General features: G+C 33.4%; 3 protein-coding genes across 5 annotated transcripts in view; 2 read left to right on the forward strand and 1 right to left on the reverse strand.

Moving 5' to 3' along the window:
* The first annotated feature begins 181 nt into the window (after nt 1-181).
* LOC111415159 (PDZ domain-containing protein GIPC-like protein kermit) lies at nt 182-14,704 on the forward strand. Its single transcript, XM_023046703.2, has 5 exons — nt 182-730; nt 8,089-8,185; nt 13,709-13,842; nt 13,946-14,188; nt 14,243-14,704. The coding sequence occupies exons 1-5, from the start codon at nt 476-478 to the stop codon at nt 14,486-14,488; spliced, it is 975 nt and encodes a 324-aa protein (XP_022902471.1). The 5' UTR covers nt 182-475; the 3' UTR covers nt 14,489-14,704.
* On the reverse strand, nt 14,654-15,604 carry LOC111415161 (mpv17-like protein 2). Its single transcript, XM_023046706.2, has 3 exons — nt 15,389-15,604; nt 15,018-15,256; nt 14,654-14,964 (listed from the first exon to the last, which is right to left on the reverse strand). Exons 1-3 carry the CDS (start codon nt 15,594-15,596, stop codon nt 14,776-14,778), a joined length of 636 nt encoding a protein of 211 aa, XP_022902474.2. The 5' UTR covers nt 15,597-15,604; the 3' UTR covers nt 14,654-14,775.
* A 559-nt stretch (nt 15,605-16,163) lies between these two features.
* The window catches only part of LOC111415137 (protein FAM107B), a 43,413-nt gene continuing 33,898 nt past the window's right edge, over nt 16,164-25,678 (forward strand). Inside the window, exon 1 of one of the 3 annotated variants that reach the window (XM_023046675.2) lies at nt 16,164-16,426. In XM_023046675.2, the coding sequence (XP_022902443.1) occupies nt 16,379-16,426 (48 nt within the window). In that variant the 5' untranslated portion in view covers nt 16,164-16,378. Of the gene's footprint in view, nt 16,427-18,314; nt 18,695-25,678 lie in introns of those variants that run through there. The other 2 variants (XM_071193885.1, XM_023046674.2) reach the window with 2 other exon arrangements.

Genomic DNA, 25,678 nt, shown 5'->3' on the forward strand with positions numbered 1-25,678 from the left:
AGTGATAAATCATCATTCCCTCGACTTCCTCCTTGATTAAAAGAAATTGCGGGTTCCACACGAATTAGGTCCGAACCGAATCCATTGCCCCACCGGAAGAAGCAAAACCCGAACGTTGCCTCCACGACCGACCTTCTCCATACTCTCCATCCAGCACGGAACCAGCACCTGTTGGTAGATACGCCGTCGTTTGTGCAGTACTCAATCGGATAGCAGCACGAGAGCAGTGTTTGTAGAGTGTCGGTGCGGTATAAAACGTTACAAAAATTCGCCGCAATTATAATTGTAGTAAGAACAAAAAAATGTGTTGTCAAGTAGATAACAACCGATAATGGATAGATAATTCGATACGCACGCTCTATGTGTATCAAAAAGGTTTAGATTCAGTTTGGTTCAAGTCCGCGGAGGGAAAACTGGTGTATAATTATTTTAATTTTAAATTGTATAAATTAATAGTGGCAATTTTAAAGTGAAAATGTTTAAAAAGAACAAGAAAGTTCAACCATCGGTACCCCCGATGGAAACACTGGACAATAACAACGTGACGAAGAACAACCAAGCATACCAAAAACAGTATAGTAACGAGCCCACGAGTCCTATTGGAAAACCCCAATTGGTTTTTCATTGCCAGCTCGCCCATGGGAGCCCTACCGGATTTATTTCGGGATTTTCAAACGTCAAGGAACTTTACGAAAAAATCGCTGAACATTTCGAGTTTAATGTATCCGAAGTAAGTCTTTACTTTACTTATCTTATGCGGCGGTAGATAAGCATAATTAGTACATAATTATTACATCATTTAATTCTTAATGATTAACAATTAAAGGGTTTTATAATTTAAAACAACATACGTTACATTCTGACAACATTAAGACCCTAAAATGTTTATCTATCTATCTATTGCGATAGATGATAGGCATTATTAGTTAAGCCCGTCAATTACAGTTAAGTCTTATCAGATCAAATTTTGAACAACTGCAGTAATTGACTTAAATAAATTTTAGAGTTCTTTTTATTGATCGACTTTTTATCAAATTAGCACATTACAATGAATAAAAATTATAGAGAACTTTGTATTAAGAAAGTCAAGACACCGAAACTTATCGTTACATTTTCTTCTTATAGAAAGGAAATAATCTCTACATTCTTAAGTTTGAACTATCATTCGAAATCGTGTCGTTACCAAGTTAGTTCAGCACGATTCAACTAGAACAGTGGCAAGACAAAATGTCAATTTCGTATCCTTTGCAACGATTAGATCTGAATGAAATGCCAGGGAAAGTAATTTTAGTGAATGTAGATCTTTTTAACCGAATCGTCAACAATGCGTATTATGGTAGCATTAAAAATAAATCGCCTCTTTTGTCTAACGTCACGATATCGAACGTTAAATCTTATCGAAATTGATTGCTTTTGAGAACGCACTTATCAGTATTAAACGTTTAAAACAATACATATGATTTTGAATTGAGTTGCGTAATAAAAAAGTGTTTGATTTTTTTTATCTACAAGGAAATTGTTTTTTAAATGTGTTGTTTCAAGTATTTGAAAGGCTTCCAACATTCCTTTTTGCACATTGACCCACTTAAAACGGGTCAGTTCAGGATTTTCTAAACGAAAAATTAACATTCACTCATCAATAAAATCTACTTTTTATTTCGTTAAATCAAGATGTTCTTTAACACTTTCAAGGCACATTTAATATTTTAAGCGACAACTCGAATTGATTCTCTTTAGTTCTCATTTATGCGAAACCAATTGAAAACAAAATAATTGTTTACCTTATTGAAACTTCATCATGAAATCTCATTAAAAATCGTAATTAAATCGTATAGAAATTGAAACCATCAAAAACCCATAACATAGCTGATCTAAACCAATATCAACCTATTAATCAATAAATGTGCCGAATCTACAGTGAATTTTATTTAAGAGACAATATACAAATATATATATCTATGGAACTAGAAACATTCGGGTTTAGCCGCACGTCTCTCAAGACGGCTAAGCCCGAATGATTCTAGTTCTAGGTCTAGTGTTAATTCTAGTGATAGTGTAAAACTAGAACTAACACTAGACCTAGAACCAGAAAGTACCAGGTTTAGCCGTGCATCTGAAGACGCACGGCTAAACCCGAATATTTCTAGTTCTAGGTCTAGTGTTAGTTGTAGTTTTAGTATACTAAAAACATGCAATATAGTGATATCTTATGCTAACTAGCGCTACCTACCACTGTCACTTGAACTAACACAAGACCTAGAACTAGAATCATTCGGGTTTTGCCGTCTTGAGAGACGTGCGGCTAAACCCGAATGTTTCTAGTTCTAGGTCTAGTGTTAGTTCTAGTTTTAGTGCAATAAAAATATGCAACATGGTGATATCTTATGCTAATTAGTGCTACCTACCAATATCACTAGAACTAACACAAGACCTAGAACTAGAATCATTCGGGTTTAGCCGTCTTGAGAGACGTGCGGCTAATCCTGAATGTTTCTAGTTCTAGGTCTAGTGTTAGTTCTCGTTTTAGTGCAATAAAAACATGCAACATGGTGATATCTTATGCTAACTAGCGCTACCTACCACTGTCACTAGAACTAACACAAGACCTAGAACTAGAAACATTCGGGTTTAGCCGCACGTCTCTCAAGACGGCTAAACCCGAATGATTCTAGTTCTAGGTCTAGTGTTAGTTCTCGTTTTAGTGCAATAAAAACATGCAACATGGTGATATCTTATGCTAACTAGCGCTACCTACCACTGTCACTAGAACTAACACAAGACCTAGAACTAGAATCATTCAGGTTTAGCCGCCTTGAGAGACGTGCGGCTAAACCCGAAAGTTGCTAGTTCTAGGTCTAGTGTTAGTTCTCGTTTTAGTGCAATAAAAATATGCAACATGGTGATATCTTATGCTAACTAGCGCTACCTACCACTGTCACTAGAACTAACACAAGACCTAGAACTAGAATCATTCGGGTTTAGCCGTCTTGAGAGACGTGCGGCTAAACCCGAATGTTTCTAGTTCTAGGTCTAGTGTTAGTTCTCGTTTTAGTGCAATAAAAACATGCAACATGGTGATATCTTATGCTAACTAGCGCTACCTACCACTGTCACTAGAACTACTAACACAAGACCTAGAACTAGAATCATTCGGGTTTAGCCGTCTTGAGAGACGTGCGGCTAAACCCGAATGTTTCTAGTTCTAGGTCTAGTGTTAGTTCTCGTTTGAGTGCAATAAAAACATGCAACATAGTGATATCTTATGCTAATTAGTGCTACCTACCAATATCACTAGAACTAACACAAGACCTAGAACTAGAATCATTCGGGTTTAGCCGTCTTGAGAGACGTGCGGCTAAACCCGAATGTTTCTAGTTCTAGGTCTAGTGTTAGTTCTCGTTTTAGTGCAATAAAAATATGCAACATGGTGATATCTTATGCTAATTAGTGCTACCTACCAATATCACTAGAACTAACACAAGACCTAGAACTAGAATCATTCGGGTTTTGCCGTCTTGAGAGACGTGCGGCTAAACCCGAATGTTTCTAGTTCTAAGTCTTGTATTAGTTCTAGTTTTAGTGCAATAAAAACATGCAACATGGTGATATCTTATGTTAACTAGCGCTACCTACCACTGTCACTAGAACTAACACAAGACCTAGAACTAGAATCATTCGGGTTTAGCCGTCTTGAGAGACGTGCGGCTAAACCCGAATGTTTCTAGTTCTAGGTCTAGTGTTAGTTCTCGTTTTAGTGCAATAAAAATATGCAACATGGTGATATCTTATGCTAACTAGCGCTACCTACCACTGTCACTAGAACTACTAACACAAGACCTAGAACTAGAATCATTCGGGTTTAGCCGTCTTGAGAGACGTGCGGCTAAACCCGAATGTTTCTAGTTCTAGGTCTAGTGTTAGTTCTCGTTTGAGTGCAATAAAAACATGCAACATAGTGATATCTTATGCTAATTAGTGCTACCTACCAATATCACTAGAACTAACACAAGACCTAGAACTAGAATCATTCGGGTTTAGCCGTCTTGAGAGACGTGCGGCTAAACCCGAATGTTTCTAGTTCTAGGTCTAGTGTTAGTTCTCGTTTTAGTGCAATAAAAACATGCAACATGGTGATATCTTATGCTAACTAGCGCTACCTACCACTGTCACTAGAACTACTAACACAAGACCTAGAACTAGAATCATTCGGGTTTAGCCGTCTTGAGAGACGTGCGGCTAAACCCGAATGTTTCTAGTTCTAGGTCTAGTGTTAGTTCTCGTTTGAGTGCAATAAAAACATGCAACATAGTGATATCTTATGCTAATTAGTGCTACCTACCAATATCACTAGAACTAACACAAGACCTAGAACTAGAATCATTCGGGTTTAGCCGTCTTGAGAGACGTGCGGCTAAACCCGAATGTTTCTAGTTCTAGGTCTAGTGTTAGTTCTCGTTTTAGTGCAATAAAAACATGCAACATAGTGATATCTTATGCTAATTAGTGCTACCTACCAATATCACTAGAACTAACACAAGACCTAGAACTAGAATCATTCGGGTTTAGCCGTCTTGAGAGACGTGCGGCTAAACCCGAATGTTTCTAGTTCTAGGTCTAGTGTTAGTTCTAGTTTTAGTGCAATAAAAACATGCAACATGGTGATATCTTATGCTAACTAGCGCTACCTACCACTGTCACTAGAACTAACACAAGACCTAGAACTAGAATCATTCGGGTTTAGCCGTCTTGAGAGACGTGCGGCTAAACCCGAATGTTTCTAGTTCTAGGTCTAGTGTTAGTTCTCGTTTTAGTGCAATAAAAACATGCAACATAGTGATATCTTATGCTAATTAGTGCTACCTACCAATATCACTAGAACTAACACAAGACCTAGAACTAGAATCATTCGGGTTTAGCCGTCTTGAGAGACGTGCGGCTAAACCCGAATGTTTCTAGTTCTAGGTCTAGTGTTAGTTCTCGTTTTAGTGCAATAAAAACATGCAACATAGTGATATCTTATGCTAACTAGCGCTACCTACCAATATCACTAAATCTAACACAAGACCTAGAACTAGAATCATTCGGGTTTAGCCGTCTTGAAAGACATGCGGCTAAATCCGAATGATTCTAGTTCTAGGTCTTGTGTTAGTTCTAGTGATAGTGCTATTGCAATACTAGAACTGACACTAGACCAAGACCTAGAAACATTCGGACATTTGTAAGTTCTAGACTTTTTTGTCAAAATTCTCTTTTTCGTTCTAATAGTCAATAAAATAATTTTGATATGATGATGATGGGTGAAAAACCTATATGACTATTATCTTTAATTATATCAAGGAAAATCTTAATACAACTACCTTGTTTTTTTATATAAAATGAACGATATTGTATCGTTCGACATCACACACACACCTACACTTTATGGATGCGTTACAAACAAGAAAAACACAACGATTCAAGGTTTCGATCGTAGTTTTATGACGCAACCATGTTATAACTTTCTCGCTATACATTTAACAACAATCTACTATTTGATGATTGTGTAATCGTTTCATCAATACATATCTTATTTACTTGCAATGTAACTGATATAGTAATAATAATAATAATTGAATCAGATGAAATTGTAATAACAAATTGAATATTGTTGTTCAATGACCTGGAACTAATAAAGAAAACAATGAGACGCAATGTTCTGAATGTTAATTGATACCTGGTAAATAAAACGTAATAAACAATAGTTTAATATTATAAAATTAGCTTAATAAATATTAATTTTGCGTTTATGCAATTTTTATTATTTGTAATAGGATTATTAACAGTGGTCATCAGATTTCGTTGTCGCAACACTGATTCGCTCTGCATTTAATTACGTTTGGAATACGTTTGAAGGTATGGATGGACACGTGTGAAGCGTGTTTAATTTTACAGTTAGTCAGGATAGTGGTCTATCGGTAGTTATTTTATTGTCGGGGCAAAGTACCGTAAACTGATGTGCATCTCTTCACGTGACATCGTTTCGTTTCGTAAATTATTTAAAAAACCATCTAAAAATAATTTTATTTAACTAACTTGACTTGGATTTTTGTATATATTTTTTTTAATAAGTAACAAACGGATGAATGCATCTATTAAGTGGAATCGAGTCCGAAAGAAACGAGTTGTTATAGGCGTAAGTGATTGGTTGGATAACCTTGATATTAAACCGGCATTAAATTTAATTGAATCGGCGCAAGGCTATTATTAGGTTTTTGTAGCTTGGTTAAACTTCGTTTGGAGTTCGACCACTTCAACATAACAAAACTAACGTTGCTGATGGGACAGTTGTTGTAAATGCAGATTACAGATGGATCAAGAAAGATACGAAGTGAACTTAAAGAGATATCGGCTTAATGTGGTTTATAATGAGGCTAGATAATAAAGCGTAGAGATGATTATGTAGTTTAACGAGGCTTATGATTGGCAGCATCGTTACGATTCTGCATTATAACAAATTGTACAATTTTTTTGTCAGAATCAAAGGTCTATTAAATCAATTTTATTTGCTAGTGTTGTAATAATAACCAATTAGTTATAAAAAAACGTTTCAAAGGTCAGGTGTTGGCAATCACACCTTTAATGGTACCAACAAATTTATTTTGCTTTCTTTCTCTATCAGAATCAGTTTAAGTGGAATCGATTTAATAATAATATTAACAAGGTATGAAAATGAAAATCACTTAATTTATCTTAAGACGGGATAAATTTTAATTCCTATCTGTAATGGATCGAGGTAGTTAATTTTAATGCGTATATTTTATCTCTCAGTTTCGTAGAACACCTTGAACTTCCATACAAGTAGCTAGTTTTTGCAATCTGCAGAAATAAAAGTGACCATTGCGTGTAAGTTGCATCTTGTAATCGCCACAAAACATACCTAATTATCTTTACTTATCGTAAATCTTTCAAAGAAGTAATCTCTATTACATCTGATTTATTTATATATATTCCACTATAGCGATTTCAATAATTATTTTGAAGTTATAAGACGTTATTAACATCTGCAGTTCAAAGAACTATCTTTGACGTGGTGGCATGAAGTCACATTAGCAAGAAATTAAATTATGGTTAGCATAATTTATGCGTAATTGGCTTCGAGAATACATTGGGAAAATTACAACCGTTGGAATGTACGGGTTGTTCAAACATTTACCTCTTAGCTCATGGAGACCGCCGGAAGAAAATTAGAATTAACGAGGTAATAATTGATTTAAAGAAAAGAACCTTCTCACTCCTCTATAATCATGTTAATTGAACCATTTATCATTTTGTATGTATACGACGACGAAAAAGAATATTCATTTTACATTGCACGCTAATATGGAATTATTATTCTATGCAACGTGGACTACCATCTATCTTCTTTTATTTGGTGCGCGCTTTGAAACAGGAAGTGCGGTAGGTGAATATCCGGATGTAACGACCAGAATCGATTTGTTAAAACGACAATTTTTTCGTGTTATTTTCACTACTTTGTGTTGACCTCTAAATGAAAGTTCAAATTTGTAGCAATGCGAAAATTTATTCTTCATAATAAAAAAATTTAACAATGATAAACCGTCATCAATTGGTGTTATAACGGTGTCTCTAACTGACATCTTTTAGGAAATGCATAGCAGCGTTTAGTATTGAGAAAGGAGCTTATCAATGAACGGTAAACCTAAGTAATTAAGCTCTTACTAATATCAACCAGTAACCGTTAAGTTTGGACGGTACTTAATGTTTTTTTTTTTTTTTTTAATTTATCTGCACTCAATAAACCGTTAGTTTTAATTAATTTTTAACACATGTATGTAAACGCCTTTTAAACTAATAAATGCTTTTATTATAATAAGATCGTTTAAAAGACTTTTACAATCTGTAAACTAAGTTTAGAACGTAAATAACTTACAAGTTCGAGATCAACTAATAGGTACCTTAGAAGAGATTCCATTTTTTCTCTTGAGCTAATACCGTTAGCGATAGTAACTTTCTTCTTCAACGAAAACAATGCGTTTGGGATAGTCGTTAACGTTTCACAATAAATACCAATTACGTGTATTGTTTCAGGTACTATTTTGCACGTTAAATACATACAAAGTCGACATGAAGAAATTATTGGGAGCTCAAATTGGTTTAGAAGATTTCATATTTGCACACAAAAAAGGTGAGTAATGAGAACTTTAAAGAAATTATTCATTAATACTACATCAAACTGTGTAGTGATCATATTGTTACTAATATTAATAAATTACACACAATAAGGTATGAGATTCGAATTAAGCAAAGAATTGTGTGGCGAATGAAGGAACGACTCTGCTTAAGGTTTATCAATTCTTCTGATATGAAGTATGCAACATATAACTAGATGCTAACTTCTTCTAGAGAGTATACAGCGATAATACTCACGTTCAATTTAGGAACATTCACTTGGACCGCTGCTTTCATCCCTATAAAATCATGGTGATTGAAGTATTGAAGAAAAATAACTATGTACGGCAGTTTCCGTTTGCAGAAACGATACTTGGAAACCTTGCAAAATGATAACTACTAACGTGTCTCATTTCAAGCCCATCCTCCAGCCCTTAACGTCCACTATTGTACAGGGTGTCCAAATGTCGATGGGTTTGCAGGATATCTCAGTTATTATGAAAGATAGAAAGTTGCGGTTTTCGCGAACCTGAGCTACTTTTTTGTGAAACTTATAATGCCGCAAACCAAATTTTCATAGACCTCTTCGTTTTTGATATATAGGGAGTATATCAAAATTTACGATTTTCAGACACCCCACGTATCTCGGCTATCCGGAAACTTAGTAAAAAAGTAAAAACGGGTTCTAATAGATTTTTTCACAGAGAATCCAATGGTGCACGCAGAATTTTTCTAGTCATCACAGTTTTTGAGTTATAAACACAACTTAGGTTTTTTTAAATGGAACCACCTATATTTTATTTTTTTATTGAACTGGATTTTTTTCAAGCTTTTCAAAGCTTTTCATGAATATAATACTCTATACTTACCTTTATAATTAACCTCGAAATTGAAAAATAAATTATTTTATAAGTAGGCAATGATAAATAGACTGCCTAGCCTGACGTCACAGAGATGGGCGGAGCTTATATCGACTCCAAACAATTTCGTTGCTAACCACAGTTGCTAATGATAAACCGTAATAAAAATGTCATTTGAAATGTCATAAAAAGTCACTTAGTTTATTTTATTTTAACACTAATTGAAAAATTGTATATGGTGATTTACCGTTAGCAACACACTTGGCTATGAAAATGTTTGGAGTCGATATAAGCTCCGCCCATCTCTGTTGCGTCAAGGCTTAGGTTGTCTATTAAGTGATCGCGTTGCTAGGATACCGGAATAAACAAAGTAAATATAGTTAATTACTGTCAAACTTAATTTTGAATTTTGTGCTAACAATAAGTCGTGTGTTACTTAATTACCTTTAATTAACTTAACTTAGGCCCACTTTTACTACCTCTTGATAAATTTAACCGATAGATAGATTGGCGCTCTTAGCCAATGAGAGCGCTTAAAACCGCTGTAACCATGGTAATTATCTATTTGATAAATTTATCAAGAGGTGGTAAAAGTGGGCCTTAATGGAGCGCTATGAAAATTATGAAAAATATGACATGCTAGCATGTTACATTCATGCAAATGAAAATGTTAATCAAGCTGCTGAATTATACATAAATAGGTAGAATGCAACATATATCAGCATAGAAAAATAATATAAATATATATATATAGAAGCATTACTCCCCACTATTTTTTCGGTCAAATTGATTTCAACGCCTCTAGTGGTCTGTGGTACCTACTACTTTTAATAAAGCGCGAAATTTAAAAGTATTTTTATTCAGTTAATGGTTATTAATTATTGATTTCAACTTCCACCAGTCAACATGAAAATGATAACAGTAAAGGTATCATTTTCATGTTGACTGGTGAAAATTTGAATTTTGTTTTCACTTCGTTTTGTCTGCAACAAAACGCATGCACTTTCGACTCTTCAGAGTACCACGAGAAAAAATGAAAGGAATTTTGGCGTAATGTCATCAATGAAATGTAATGTCAGAATGACATAGTTTTAAAGTTCCCGCTTGACTTTCAAAATGGCGGCAAACCGCGGTACTTTGTAAATCTAGGGACTTTAAGCAATTTGTGCTTACAGTGCCATCTAGCCGTCCGTGGTACCCATTAAATATCTGTCTTTTCTTATACGTACTGAGTTAACACACCGTGTATATCAGCAATAACATTTTATTAGCAGATTGGTTCACTTCAGATATCCAGAAAGAGGGCAACCAAATTCAAAAATTTTTTTGCGAATAAAGCGTAATTTGATCAATTATGGAAGTTTTTTGATGCCCAGGCCAAAAAAATATAATAAAGAAAATCGGAATAACAATGAAATTACCGTGTTAGGATGTGTGGAAGCCGCACCTAAAACATCATGTAGGGAAATTGAATGTTAAGTTGGAATTAAAAAATCGACAGCCTGTGCGATTCTAAAAAAGTATAAATATAAACCCTACAAAGAACAAATAGTTCACCACTTACAGCCGGGAGATGCTGAACGACGTTTGGAATTCTGTAACTGGTATTTGAACCATACACAAAATAATATTGAATTTAGTTCCTCTATTATATGGTCTGATGAGGCATATTTTACCAGCACAGGAATCTATAATCGTCATAATAACAGGCATTGGCATCAAGAAAACCAACATATTGTAATTGAGCGGGAGCGTCAAGGAAAATTTGGTTTTAGCGTGGCATGTTTTATTATTGGGCCACGAATTGTTTACAAAATATTTGAAGGAAACCTTTGCGCTAATCGCTATTTGGCCATCTTGCAAGAGGCCATCCTCTTATTCGGCTAAATAATTTTATTTTCAGCAGGACGGAGCTCCCGCTCATAATGCGCAGTTAGTGAGTCGCTACCTAACTGCAGAATTTCCTGGTAGGTGGATAGGCACACATGGTCCAACGCGATGGCCAGCAAGATCCCCTGATTTACCTATTTTGGACTTCTTTTTATGGAGATATATCAAGAATCAGGTATATAGCACCCAGAATCGATCAAAATTGGAATTGAAAATTGCTGTAACTGATGCTTTTTCACATTTACAGCAACATCCCATAACTATGTTTTTTTTTAGCAAACAAAATTTAATACATACATTTTTTTAATAAGTCAATAATTAATATTATAGTATTTTCAAAATTCTTTGTTTATTCTGGTATTCTAGCAACGCGATCACTTAATTTATCATAGCCTACTTATAAAATAATGTGGTTTTTTTAATTTCGAGGTTAATTATAAAGGTAAGTATAGAGTATTATATATCATTGAAAAGCTTGAAAAAATTCTAGTTCAATAAAAAAATAAAATATAGGTGGTTCCATTTAAAAAAACCTAAGTTGTGTTTATAACTCAAAAACCGTGATAAATTCTACGTGCATCATTGGATTCTACGTGAAAAAATCTATTATAAGCCGTGTTTACTTTTTTACTAAGTTTCCGGATAGCCGAGATACGGGGGGTGTCTGAAAATCGTAAATTTTGAAATACTCCCTGTATATCAAAAACGAAGAGGTCTATGAAAATTTGGTTTGTGGCATTGTAAGTTTCACAAAAAAGTAGCTCAGGTTCGCGAAAACCGCAACTTTCTATCTTTCATAATAACTGAGATACCCTGCAAACCCATCGAAATTTGGACACCTGTACAGGGTGTACAGGTGTACCCAGACCTCTTCGTTTTTGATATACAGGGAGTATTTCAAAATTTACGATTTTCGGACACCCCCCGTATCTCGGCTATCCGGAAACTTAGTAAAAAAGTAAAAACGGGTTCTGATAGATTTTTTCACGTGGAATCCAATGGTGCACGTAGAATTTTTCTAGTCATCACGGTTTTTGAGTTATAAACACAACTCAAATACTAAATACTCAACTTCTAAAATACTTAACTCTTTATAACTCAAAAACCGTGATGACTAGAAAAATTCTACGTGCAGCATTGGATTCTACGTGAAAAAATCTATTAGAACCAGTTTTTACATTTCCGGATAGCCGAGATACAGGAGGTGTCTGAAAATCGTAAATTTTGAAACACACCCTGTATATCAAAAACGAAGAGGTCTATGAAAATTTGGTTTGCGGCATTGTAAGTTTCACAAAAAAGTAGCTCAGGTTCGCGAAAACCGCAACTTTCTATCTTTCATAATAACTGAGATACCCTGCAAACTCATCGAAATTTGGACACCCTGTACATAGGCTTCCCTCATTTTTGTCCAATTCTCTATCTTGCACGCAATTTGTTTTAATTCTTTTGATACTGTTCTTTTCCAATCTCGGGCTCCACTCAAGCAGTTTCTTAGTTCATCCTTGCAACAGGTCACGTGCCCTGATCAATTCCATTCGTGTTTTGTTCTTTAGTCCATTTTTATCCATTTAGATTCGATTTTTTACTTAAAATCTATACAAAGTTGTTTCTACGACTCTCTCCACAAATTTTGACATAACAATAGATGTGATGCAGAAAATAGAAAGTAAAGCATAAAATGTCAAAGTTCAAAAAAATAAAAAAAAGAATATCTTTAAAGAATACATTTACTATTAACTCCTTTTATCTTATTGAAACCAAACACTTATGCAATCATCTTTTTGTTTAAATTAAACACTGGTTTTGCAATTTATTAGTAGTACTAAGATTACCCATTGTTACATAATAGTGAATGTACTACTAAAAAGAGAATTCGGTCGAACGTTGGAATAGTTTCACTTCTAAAAGAATCTTTAGAAATTTCACCCCTTATTCTTTTTCAAAATTCTAATTCAGGCACAATTCCGTTTTCATCACGCGTAGAAAATTGTTAATGGTGAGATAGCAATTTTCGATTCCGAACGGAGATACGAGTTGGCGTGTCACATCGTGTAGTACGATTCGCAAATGACGAAATCGTTATGGTGTTGCGACAATCATGTCGAATCATTCGTGGAATATTCCTTTTGTACTGGAACGTGAGGCTTTTTTGCGTGCGTGCGGGAGACCGACGTACAAGCAAGATAAAAAGAAAAAACTTAGGAATTGGAGGAGAGCAGGTCACGCTCTTCGCCAGACGAAGTGGAACGTCTGCTAGAGGATGAAGAATGCGATGAACTCGCTTGACCAGTACGATCGAACCACACCTCCCAAAACGGCCGAACCTTTCGGCTTTACAACCTTTTCGAGAACGACGATGGAATATTCAAGGTTGATTAGGTTCAATTTTTAGTAATTACGTGACGATGTTGTTAAAAAAATTAATTTGCTGTCACTTTTTATAAATTGTTTTCAAAAAAACAACGGGGAATAGATAATAAGATATTTTGTTCAGCTAAACAAAGAGATAAACCAAAGCAAAATATGATCCACTTAAATTTATCGTTTGTCTTGAAAATACCAAAACAATTATTACAAGATAGAAAAGTTACTCATCGTTATTCTTTGAACAAACATTTCGATAACGCGTACGTTATCTCTCGGGGGCTTCTTATAAAAACCTATTAATTAAACGTTGATATGCGTGGAGAGGGAGATAAGAGACGACCAAGTACCCACGTGACTATAATGATAATAAGAAAAAGTGTGCGTTCTGAGCATGTTACAAGTCAGGTACTTTCTTCCAGGGCGACCGAAGGAGGTGGAACTCATCAAAACTGAAGACGCACTCGGTTTGACAATTACGGATAATGGAGCTGGATATGCGTTTATCAAACGGATTAAAGAGGGATCTATTATCGGAAATATTCCTCATATACAGGTAAATAAGACTTTTTTCTTGGTTTATCTTTGATTATATTGGAATTAAGTGAATTAAATTAAAACATAAAAATGATTGATAATACAGTTAAATTTCTGTTTAGGTTGGCGATCACATAGAAAAATTAAATGGAGAAAACATGGTAGGAAAGAGACATTTTGAAGTAGCAAAAATTTTAAAAGAAATCCCGAAAGGATCAACATTTACAATTAGGCTAGTTGAACCGTTAAAGAGTGGCTTTAACAGTATAGCTCCAAAAACATCGAAAAATGTTAAAAAAGCTTATGGATCCGGGAAAGAAACTCTTAGGTTTAAAGCCGGTGGAGTTGCAGAAATCGAAGTTAAGGTATTAATTTTGCTTTATTAATCAAAACTTTATTAATTACATTTTTAATTTCAGGATGATATAATGGACATTGGTGTAGAAAAAATAAACAACATTTTAGAAAGTTTCTTGGGTATTAACGACTCTGAATTAGCAACGCAGATTTGGGATAAAGCAGTGGGTAAAGAAAACTCAATGGATTTTGCGGAGGCTGTCGATAATTCCGATTTAGAAGAATTCGGATTCACGGATGATTTAATAATAGAACTTTGGGGTGCGATTACTGACGCTCGTTCTGGAAGACTCAAAAGCCTCAATTAAATCAAAAATAATATAAAAAATTATGTATTTAGTTCCATTCGTATATTTTATGTTATTTTTGTATTTATCACACTGAGAAAGTGGACAATTTTTTAATTGTATTAAAATAATCACGTGTCATATTTTATAGGAGTATCAAATTTTGCTAATTCAAATTAATGTAAATGTTTTAAACTTGCTTTATTTAAAATAAATAAATTTATAAGATTAATAACATTCTGTATGTAGCTATTATTGTTAATTAATTTAATCTATCTACATAATCACTTCGATAATACTGACTAGATTTATTCCTTTTTTCTCCCCTTTTCATTTTCGTAAATTTCTAAATTTCTTTGTGCTGTTTCTCTATGTTTCATATATGACAAAAAGATGTTATACAGCATTGTTACTGTATTTATATAAAGAACCTGATATTTGAGTGGGAGGAAATAGAAATTTACGAATTGCACTGGCGGCCAAACGCACCAATCAACCTAATTCGAAAATTTATTCTTTATTCAATATCATAAGAAAAAATTATACTTACCGTGTAAACTTCAAGAAATTTTTGTTGTAACTCGGTGGCACATTCCCTGAAAGTATTTCCTTCTAACAAACCCACACCATAAAAAAGAAAACTAATACAAACAGGGCTCATTATAAATTGATCCGCTAAAAGTTTTTTTCCAACTGTTTGTAACGTTTTTTGAGGCCATATTTTAGCTATTCCGGTATAAAAAAAATGATGTAGTGGACCATAACCAAATCCAACCAATGTCATTCGCCCTTAAATTAAATATTTTACACTCAATAAGTGTACAACTTTAAAATTAAAGAATGGGCAGGGCTTAACACAAAAAAACTAATATAAATACCTTAATTATCTTATCATATTTAATAAAAGAAAAAACTACTTACACAGTCTAGTCCAATCGTATCTTTCAGGTAACATATGCCTTTGGTATTCAATTTCTTGTTGTGCGATATCACCAATAAGCATTAATACTCCACAAGTTCCAGTGTTAGTCAACAATAAATATTTTCCAAAAGCGTCCTTAATCGTAATTTTAACAACATTACTATAATTTCGTTTGAACAAACCCTGAATAATATTCTTGAGCCCCATATTTGAATATCACCCTGATGTTGCAGTTGAAGTAATAAATAACTTTGAATATTGTACTATTGTGTAGTTAGACATCACGGTCTAATCAAGTGCAGTACATTGTCACCTATAGATAGATAATAATCACTAAGGTAAGTATTAAAAGTGTACACATACACTGAGGACACCTCAGGAAAAAATGTATACCTTACCTGGCAAATGTTGAATTTCGTCAGAGGTCATTTTCTTATATAACCACATATTAATAGGGTTGATGAATAATTTTATTTTTGGTTGTTGGTGAAAGATTTTAAAAACTTTAAATTTTTAGGTTAAATCGAATGCGATGATGGCCATTGTGAAAGTAGCCTTCTTATCTGAAGAGGTTATGTATAGACAACCAATTTGACATTTAGATAATAATTAACTAAAACAATAAAAATTATTAAACTAAATTAAATTTTAATTAATCATACTGCAGATATTTTTTAATTATTAAAAATTTATAAATATTTTAATAAATATAGAAATCTTATGTACGTTTCTCTATTTCAATAATAGATGGCGCTAATTCGACAGTTATAATGTGGCGTTGTTTACATACAACCCGGTTAAATGAAAAACGTAAAACCTTTATTAAAATCCAATTTAATTCCGCGATTATAGGATTTACAATGTAATTCCGTTACAAATAGTGCAAAATAAAGTACAAATAAGAAGCCTTATGTGATAAATTGTGTTCAGTAATCGTACGGGTCTCGAAGTGAATATTTCGGTTAAAGTATGATAAAATATTTTTTAGAATGCCAATTACCGAAGATGTGCCTGTGGAAATTAAGAACAGTCAAGAGGTATGTTTAATTTTTTAATATTATCGATAAATTTCTCACAATTTTATACGAAAAAACATATCAAAATCTATACGACAAATTTAATTTTAAAATAATTAGACGATTTAGTATATAGAAATCAAATAATGGTTTTAAGGTGTAGAAAGAAGCAATTTTCTTTTAAAAATTCAGATGAAATTGATCCATCAACTTTGACATTTTAGATTTGACAGTTATAGTTAAACGCCCTCTATTAGTGGATAATGGAATTAAATAAATATGTTTATAAAATCAATTGTAGATACTATTTAAATTGTAAGCTGTTGAAGAATTGATAGCAGAGGTCATGTGCAGCCCAAGATTTACAATTTAAAAGATCGTGAGCGGCCGAGTCTTTATAAACTAAGCTGTTTGAGTCAAGGTCGTTTATGTCCCAAGCTTTAGAACCTAAGCCGTCAAGAGAGTTAAAATTTTGCACTCCAAGTCTTTTTGTCCCTTTTAGCATAATATGAAGCTTTTATATTTAGTTGAGGTTCATCAGTGAGCGTCGTCAAAAGATTTTTTTAATATAAATTAAAGTAATCATAAAACTATTCAAATGATTAATTCTGTAAGTAAGTTTCTATTCGTCTCTTCTTTTTGTGTTTAGATAAAGAGACAACCATCAAATTTAATTTCACGGCTAATATTAAATCGATGAATTCTTAATTAATCTTTTCACATAAGTACGGAAAGCAATCAATTAATCACACCAGAGAAAGTAATATTAAATTTTGTTACACGATTATTTTGGTTTTAAACGGCAGGAAATTAATTAATTTTAATAGAAAAAAAAGACATGTCTCTTAAAACCTTGATTTAAAAAAATCTTTACTTTCCCAATGCAGTCATATTTTCAAGAAAGTTTACACAAAGTTGAATACAATCACCATCTGCTTATCTAAACTAAATATTAATCAGTGCATTGTACTCATACGTAATAACACAACTAAACTTGACTTTCTAGTACTCAGCTGTTAACGTTTGGTAATTAACATTTTACGAAACGATTCTGAATAATGCACAAGCAAATTAGTAACGAGATTAGAAACCGTCTTGCGTTTTTCTCCGGGAAATTCAAATAATCAGCTGAATCGACACCTTTTATAACTTTCACCGTTATCATCCAACTTCTCGTTAACGACCATTTAATAACGTTGCATAAGCATAAGTGAAGATAGAGGTAGAGATCTTTAAAGAATATAATTCGCGTTTGCCAAATGTCGCAGTGGCAATACCCGTTTCTTAGCTTAAGCTTAGTCACTTGCTAATAAGGATTTTCTATTATTTGTAAACAAGAGTGTTAAAAGGAAATTGTGTTCTGGTAAGTATATAGTAGCCATTTAACTAAAATATTCATTAAGGTAATGAGAAAAGAAGAAACGTCACAGCTTGTGGTATTTTAAATTACCGGTCGCATAAATGTAACCAATTAAAATCACAAGTAATTACATCAACCAACGGAAGATGGTTATTATCGTTAACGCGTGTGTTAATTCTATGGTTGAGATTGGTAAGTTTAATTGGATGGATGAAAACTGACAAGTGCAAATACTTTGTAATATATTATAATCTTATTTTATATTTATAGTTTTAATCATTTTTATGAATATTACTTGGGTAATTACTACCAAGATTTACTCTAATGAAGGGATTTGCCTTGTACAGATGGTACCATCTACTTAATTCTTTAATTAATATTATAATATAGGTTAAGATGTAAACATAAGAAGTGTTTGAAGAAAATATTAATTAATCACGAATAAATCCGTCAACTATTTTAGTCGAGGTCACCAATACGCATCACGCGCAAATGTATATGCCACCTCCGTGTGTTAAAACAGGGAGCTCCGGTACGCCAGTTCATTGCTAATAATCGCTTGTTGTTGATAAATCCGACGCCGGCGGCGGCTTCGTTTTCCTGATAATGCAACTCGACCAGCAGTTAGTTCTCTACGCCGATAATAAGTTTCCAAACAACGAAACTCGCATATACAAGCCTGGCTCTTTATCGGAGGTTCGTTTAGTCTTATGATTAGCACTCAAAAAGCCCGGTTTGCCGCCCGGACAGCGGTCGTCCGTCGTCGTTTAGTGAGACTAACGCAAAATATTTTGCAACTGTGATCAGTTAGTTGTAAACTAAGTTAGTGTTAAGACTTATTTTTTTTACATATTTATAATTATTATTGTAAAATGGGGTGTTTTTCGTGTTGTTTTAACGGTAAATCTCAAGAAGAGGATTTTGACTACGTAAGTACCTAATAATTTGGATAATTAATTTATTATGATATAAAACTCACTAATTACTTCTTCACTTATCAACAACGTTCTTAAACTTCGTTTTATCTTTCGATATACATTCGACGAAGTCTAAATATAGCAACGCAATGGCAACCAAAAACAATATGCAAGTTTAACGACTATAAAAGATGAGGTTAAGGGAAAAATTGAAAATGTGAATGAACTGATTAATTCGTTTATCACCAATAATTCAAACAATAGAAATGTTTTCTCGATGACACACATTAGATTTTTTTATCGATAGAAACAATTGTGAATAGTTGTTAGATTGAGGCTTTGAAAATATTTTACTTTAACATGTAAGCAACAAGTAATTCAGGGAACGCTGACCAGACTGTTTATTGTTGCGATCTATTTTTGAATTTATCCATCACCTTTGTGGTTGTACCTGCAGTTTTCCACCTATTCGAATCAATTTACTAAATCTTTCAAAAATTATAATCTAAAAGCTGCTTTGTAAGATTCTAATCTTAACATCATTAAGTTTCAACCAACAATAAGTGCTTAAAAAGTTGACATAAACACGTGTACTCAGATAATTAAGTATTGAAAAAGATAAAATTGGTTTTAGAATAAATTAACATTTACAAACGTATCGTTTGTGGCATAACAAACAAATTACTTAAATAGGGTTATAAATCTCCCGTTGACACTGTCATTAGTTATCACACTAAAATCACAGAGATTTACTGCCATTTTCTGCCGAGCGGAGATTTCTAGCGAACTCACTTTCAACTCACGATTGATACTTTTTTCTTCTTCGAAAACATCGCATGCACGTAGTCACAAAACTACTACTAGTGAAATTTATGTACTTAGTTCATTAAAAGAGATGTCAATTAGCGTTACCGCATTCATTATTACTTTCAATTTCTATTTTCTCGATTGCGCACGGTTCTTTTGAAACTCATCTTTTTTTTTTCACGATTTGAAAGTAATTTGTCAGTTTCACATGAACGCAATAGTAACATTTGTTTGAAAATAGATTCAAGGACGATGCGGTATTTTGTTGGTTATTTTAAAAACATCCGTCGCCCGTACGGAACTTATTGAACGTCTGGTAATATATTATTACAATACAAACACCCATACACAACCACACGTATCCCTTATCAACAATACTCTCTAACGACCTCGTTTATACTTCAATTTAACGTTCCCCCTATTTTTTTTTACGTATTGGGGACAACTGCTATTAGCGCACGTCAGTTATGGAAATTTTTCAATACGATCCTGGTATTTATAACTTTACGTGCGACCTTTCGATCTACGCAAATCGTTGATTGACCAATTTATTTTTAACATGCTAATGGACTTCAAATACATTTAACCGTCAAAAAAATGGGTTAGATACATTTTTTTTTTAAATTTTACATGAGTCTAACAGTTATTGGTTTTGAACGATGAAAATGCAATGGAGTTTGTCTCCATGCCAAATAACAACTGTTTTTTATTTTTGTATTTCCAAGAGGTCAAAATTATCATGCGATGAATGTTATTTGTGTTATGCTATAGTAAATAATTTATGCTTCAAGGTTGTAAGCTATACGGTTTTTAACACGAATATGTTGCAAATAAAAAAAATGTTTACTGGTTGTGTTAAATATTTATTAAAATTTGTATCTTCTATGATCAGTTTTCTAAGATTATATTTGTGACATATTCGCAAATATTCTAGTATTCCACATCTAAATTTTATTTATGTGATGAAAATATCATTTTAGTATTTGATACCATGATATAGAAAAACTTTTAGAACAAAACTAGTTTACTTTTACAGATTGCTCTGTAACACTTTTGCTCTCAGCTGCATCAATGTCGAGCTATATTTGAAAATTGGAAGAATTCGTAGTTTCACAAGTTGCTAATGGAAAAAAACGGTATTCCAAGCATGATACAGAAAAACTTTTACATCAGAAGTTGTAGCAAATTTTACTCTTTACACATTGCTCTGTAACACTTTTACTCTCAGCTGCATCAATGTCGAGCTATATTTGAAAATTGGAAGAATTCGTAGTTTCACAAGTTGCTAATAGAAAAAAAACGGTATTCCGAGCATAATACAGAAAAACTTTTACATCAAAAGTTGTAGCAAATGTTACCCTTTACACATTGCTCTGTAACACTTTTGCTCTCAGCTGCATCAATGTCGAGCTATATTTGAAAATTGGAAGAATTCGTAGTTTCACAAGTTGCTAATGGAAAAAAAACGGTATTCCAAGCATGATACAGAAAAACTTTTACATCAAAAGTTGTAGCAAATTTTACCCTTTACACATTGCTCTGTAACACTTTTGCTCTCAGCTGCATCAATGTCGAGCTATATTTGAAAATTGGAAGAATACGTAGTTTCACAAGTTGCTAATGGAAAAAAAAACGGTATTCCAAGCATGATACAGAAAAACTTTTACATCAGAAGTTGTAGCAAATTTTACTCTTTACACATTGCTCTGTAACACGTTTGCTCTCAGCTGCATCAATGTCGAGCTATATTTGAAAATTGGAAGAATTCGTAGTTTCACAAGTTGCTAATGGAAAAAAAAACGGTATTCCGAGCATGATACAGAAAAACTTTTACATCAAAAGTTGTAGCAAATTTTACTCTTTACACATTGCTCTGTAACACTTTTGCTCTCAGCTGCATCAATGTCGAGCTATATTTGAAAATTGGAAGAATTCGTAGTTTCACAAGTTGCTAATGGAAAGAAAACAGTATTCCGAGCATGATACAGAAAAACTTTTACATCAAAAGTTGTAGCAAATTTTAATCTTTACACATTGCTCTGTAACACTTTTGCTCTCAGCTGCATCAATGTCGAGCTATATTTGAAAATTGGAAGAATTCGTAGTTTCACAAGTTGCTAATGGAAAAAAAAACGGTATTCCAAGCATGATACAGAAAAACTTTTACATCAAAAGTTGTAGCAAATTTTAACCTTTACACATTGCTCTGTAACACTTTTGCTCTCAGCTGCATCAATGTCGAGCTATATTTGAAAATTGGAAGAATTCGTAGTTTCACAAGTTGCTAATGGAAAAAAAACGGTATTCCGAGCATGATACAGAAAAGTGTTTAGATCAAAAGTTGTAGCAAATTTTACCATTTATTAATATTATTACTTCCCATCCTGTTAGATTATGTAAATAAAAAACTTTGCTTTTCAGAAGGGTATCTTTTATTTTCGGCTCTACCGGTTTCGACTAATTCTTTTTAGTCATCTTCAGGAGCAATAGCCACGTCTGTTATACTTTTAATTTTCGAAATCTGGAATCATCTCTTCTTTCATCAGTACTTTCTTGAATTATTCGTTCTTAAATGTTGTTAAAATTTTCTCTATTTTTATGTTTTTCCTTATTTTTAGCTCGCGTTGAATGTTATTATTAGTAATGGTTGCTTTATCTTTTGATTGTTTTTTATTTACATAATTTTACCATTTACACATTACTCTGCAACACTTTTGTTCTCAGCTGCATCAATGTCGAGCAATATTAGAAAATATGAAAACTGCATTCCAATTGTGTTGTCTATTATGCTTCAATTAATATAATTTCAATACTAAAATGGACAATACATAATGAAAAAGTGACGATTTCGTGCTGATATATCAAATATAGCCAGTGTTGTTAAATACCCGGGTATTTATTTTCAAGGGAAAATTCCCTGGATATATACCCGGAGGTATTTACCCAAGATGGGTATTTAGAGGTATTTATAAAATTTGATTTAAATTGAGTTGATGGCAGTTTTGCAAGTACTTCAAGAATGCAGAGTCCATTATCGATACACCAAACTTATTTATTACATTTACAAAAATGCTACAATGACGGTAAAATTGCATGAAAGTACTGACCGAATACTCATTGGACGTGGGTTAAGACAAGGCTATATAATGTTGAACCCAAATTGTTCATCACAGTCCTGGAGAGTGCATTTAAACAACTGGATTGGACCCAAAAAGGTATAAACATTGATGGCAATACCTAAGTAATTTGCGCTACGCGGACGATATAGTCCTTATTTCGGATAGTCTTGGAGAGATGAAACTGATGCTGAAGTATGCAACTGCGTCGGGCTAAATATCAACAAAATTTAGGACAAATCTTGTTCCAAGCTCTAACATCAATATTGGTGATAATGAATACTTCTATCTTGAATACTTTTGATGGTATGTCATTAATCCCTGATGCCTTTCCATGTTTTGACGCAGTGATTGCGTTTTGAACCTCACTAATTTATATAGGTTCCATGACACTATCCTTTCTTTGGTGTGACGGACTGCTGTCTATTTCCAAATCAGTTTCTATGCTTAACAGGTTTTGGAAATAATTTTTCCAAATGTAATTCATTTCACTATCATATATTATTTTTCCTGTTCCATCTCAGCATAGAGCTACGTGCGATTTGTGCCTTTGTCTTAACTGTCTAACAAATTTATACACATTCCTGGTGTTATTAGCTTTAAGTGTACATATATTTCGGAAATGTTTATATTTTCACTACCGACCATTCTCCTTTACGTAATACTTTTCGAAAGTATTTAACGATTTCTTTAATGCTTGAAAAACAACTTTGAATGTCCTGAATTGAGTATCAGTCTAATATTAATGACTAAATTCAGTTTTTGTGCTTCATTAATTCTTGTTGTTTGATTCTTTTCCATCAAATCCAAGATTCCAAGATCCATGAGATTGTTGATATCCAATTGAAAATTAAGTAGTTCGTTTAAGATCTTATTATTCTTCTTCTTTTCTTCAGGTTGTAACCTGTTTTTTACGCATCTTTCATGGTGTTTGATTAGAGCTGGAAATCGAACTTCCTGGTCTCCCAGGATCTCTTTCTAGCTAATCTTTGGTCTCTTGCTGTCTTAATCAGCCAGGTTTCTTCCATTCTTTGGAAGTACTCATTAAATTTTTTTATATTTCCCCTAGCAAATCTCATGACATCTCCGAGTCCACAAAATTCTTTTACAGTTTTGTTCCTTACTCTATCTCTTCTTGTCTTTTCCACTATTGTTCTTAAAGTACTCATCTCTGTTGGTTCGCATCGCAGCCATATATCTTGGCCATGAGGTTCGTGTATCGAGAGATAATAATCAAACAAGCGAACTAAACAGAAGGATGATACTCGCATGGGCAGCCTACAGGAAACTTAGAGACATCTTCATGAGCGATATTCCTGTATATTTGAAAAGAAAGGTTTTCAATCAATGCGTACTTCCTTTGATTATGACATACGGTTCCGCAACTTTAACATTAACGGTGGCCATTACCAGGAGGCTCAAAGTAACGCAAAGAAAGTGGAACTGGGCGGATCATGATCGCAAGAATGAGCAGTGGTTACCTGATAATAATACGTCTTCGAGCGTTGACAATTCCTCGTCTTCAACGCTCATTTCATCATGTTCCTCTACATTTTTGTTCGAATCTGTTATATTTTTACTTGTATCACTTTTATATGTACTGTTTGGGTAAATACCCATTTTATAAATACCTACCCGCCGGGTATTTACCCAGCGCCCATCACTGAATATAGCGCCTCGCCCGAAAGTGACCTCAACTATGTTAAATGATATCAGTCACAAACAGAACTTTGTTAACTTCAGCGCTTAATAGTACTTTGATCACTTTCGCGCAAAATGCTTTGATTAAGACACTTATATTTTTTTATATACAAAAAATGTCCTCAGTATAAGCAGTTCAGATAGTTTGAGTATTTACCGTTGCGATACAAGTAAACATCAAGTGGACTATAATCATTAAGATCATATCCCTAAATCATCATTTTGCTTAAGTGGATCAGTAATGACCCTACTGAAGACAAATTTTAAGATAGTGATATGAATCGTTTCAACTTAATGTAAAATACGATATGATTAAGACTAAATAAACGCCACCTATTTTATACTAGATAAAGTTTTGTGCTCAAGTTCAATACTTTAACCTTTAAATATCCACGTGTTGTAATTATAAACATAATTTATCTCAACTCATTTATCAACAAAATAAAATATCTTGTCGACTTAAATTGATGCTCGTCTCGTACTCTTGGAGAAAGCTTATAAAAACAATTCGTTCCTTATAAAACGTCAGGTGACAATAGTATAACACGTTTAAAAAAAAAGTAGAATGAACACCTTTCACTTTGTCCGACATATCGTCAAACAAATTGCCATCTACGCATGGTACATTGGATCTAACAAGGAAAGCTAATTAATGATATAGTCGTATCTGGTAACGTGCTTATTTCAGGAAGGACTTTCATTAAACTTGTTCGACACATATTCATTGTTGAATGAACTGCGGTTTCTATTAAATTGTACGAAATAATTTTTGCGATTATATTTCGATGTTGCGGTTTCTACCTTAGTAACAATTCGGTTGAGCATGTAGGACATGTTCATCACCGTTCAAAAATGGTTGCGCAATACACCATTGTTAAGAGTCAAGGTTGTTTGTTGTTCACTCCGCAACGCAAAATAAAAGACAATACGTGATCCTCCTTGAATTCGTATTTAATAAGACTTCATATTTAATCAATTTAACCACTATGTGAAAGTGTTTTGGTGTTTATTTGCTTTAGGATTGCCACTGGGAGCTTTGACCGCTAATAAGAAGTGCTTTAAAAGGTTTTCTAATGGCTCTATTCAGTTTTGTCGAACCATAAGCTGAAGGTTATTATCGCGAAATAGGAGGAAATTGGCTTTGCTTGGGGACTTTCACTTTCCTTACTTTTAGTTTATGTTATTTGTAATAGGAAAGTCATAGCTGGAACGATTTGTTATTTTTTTCTATATTAACAAAGAAAAATGGATTTTTTAGCAAGATTTATTTCATACAAACACTTCAAGTGCCAAAGTTCGTTATATTTTACCATTACAACCCTATCGTTTTGAAGTGTTTCGTTTGTACAGAGTGTAAGTAGCCACTACAATC

This window comes from Onthophagus taurus, chromosome 2, assembly GCF_036711975.1.
Source record: "Onthophagus taurus isolate NC chromosome 2, IU_Otau_3.0, whole genome shotgun sequence".
NCBI classification, from domain to species: domain Eukaryota; kingdom Metazoa; phylum Arthropoda; class Insecta; order Coleoptera; family Scarabaeidae; genus Onthophagus; species Onthophagus taurus.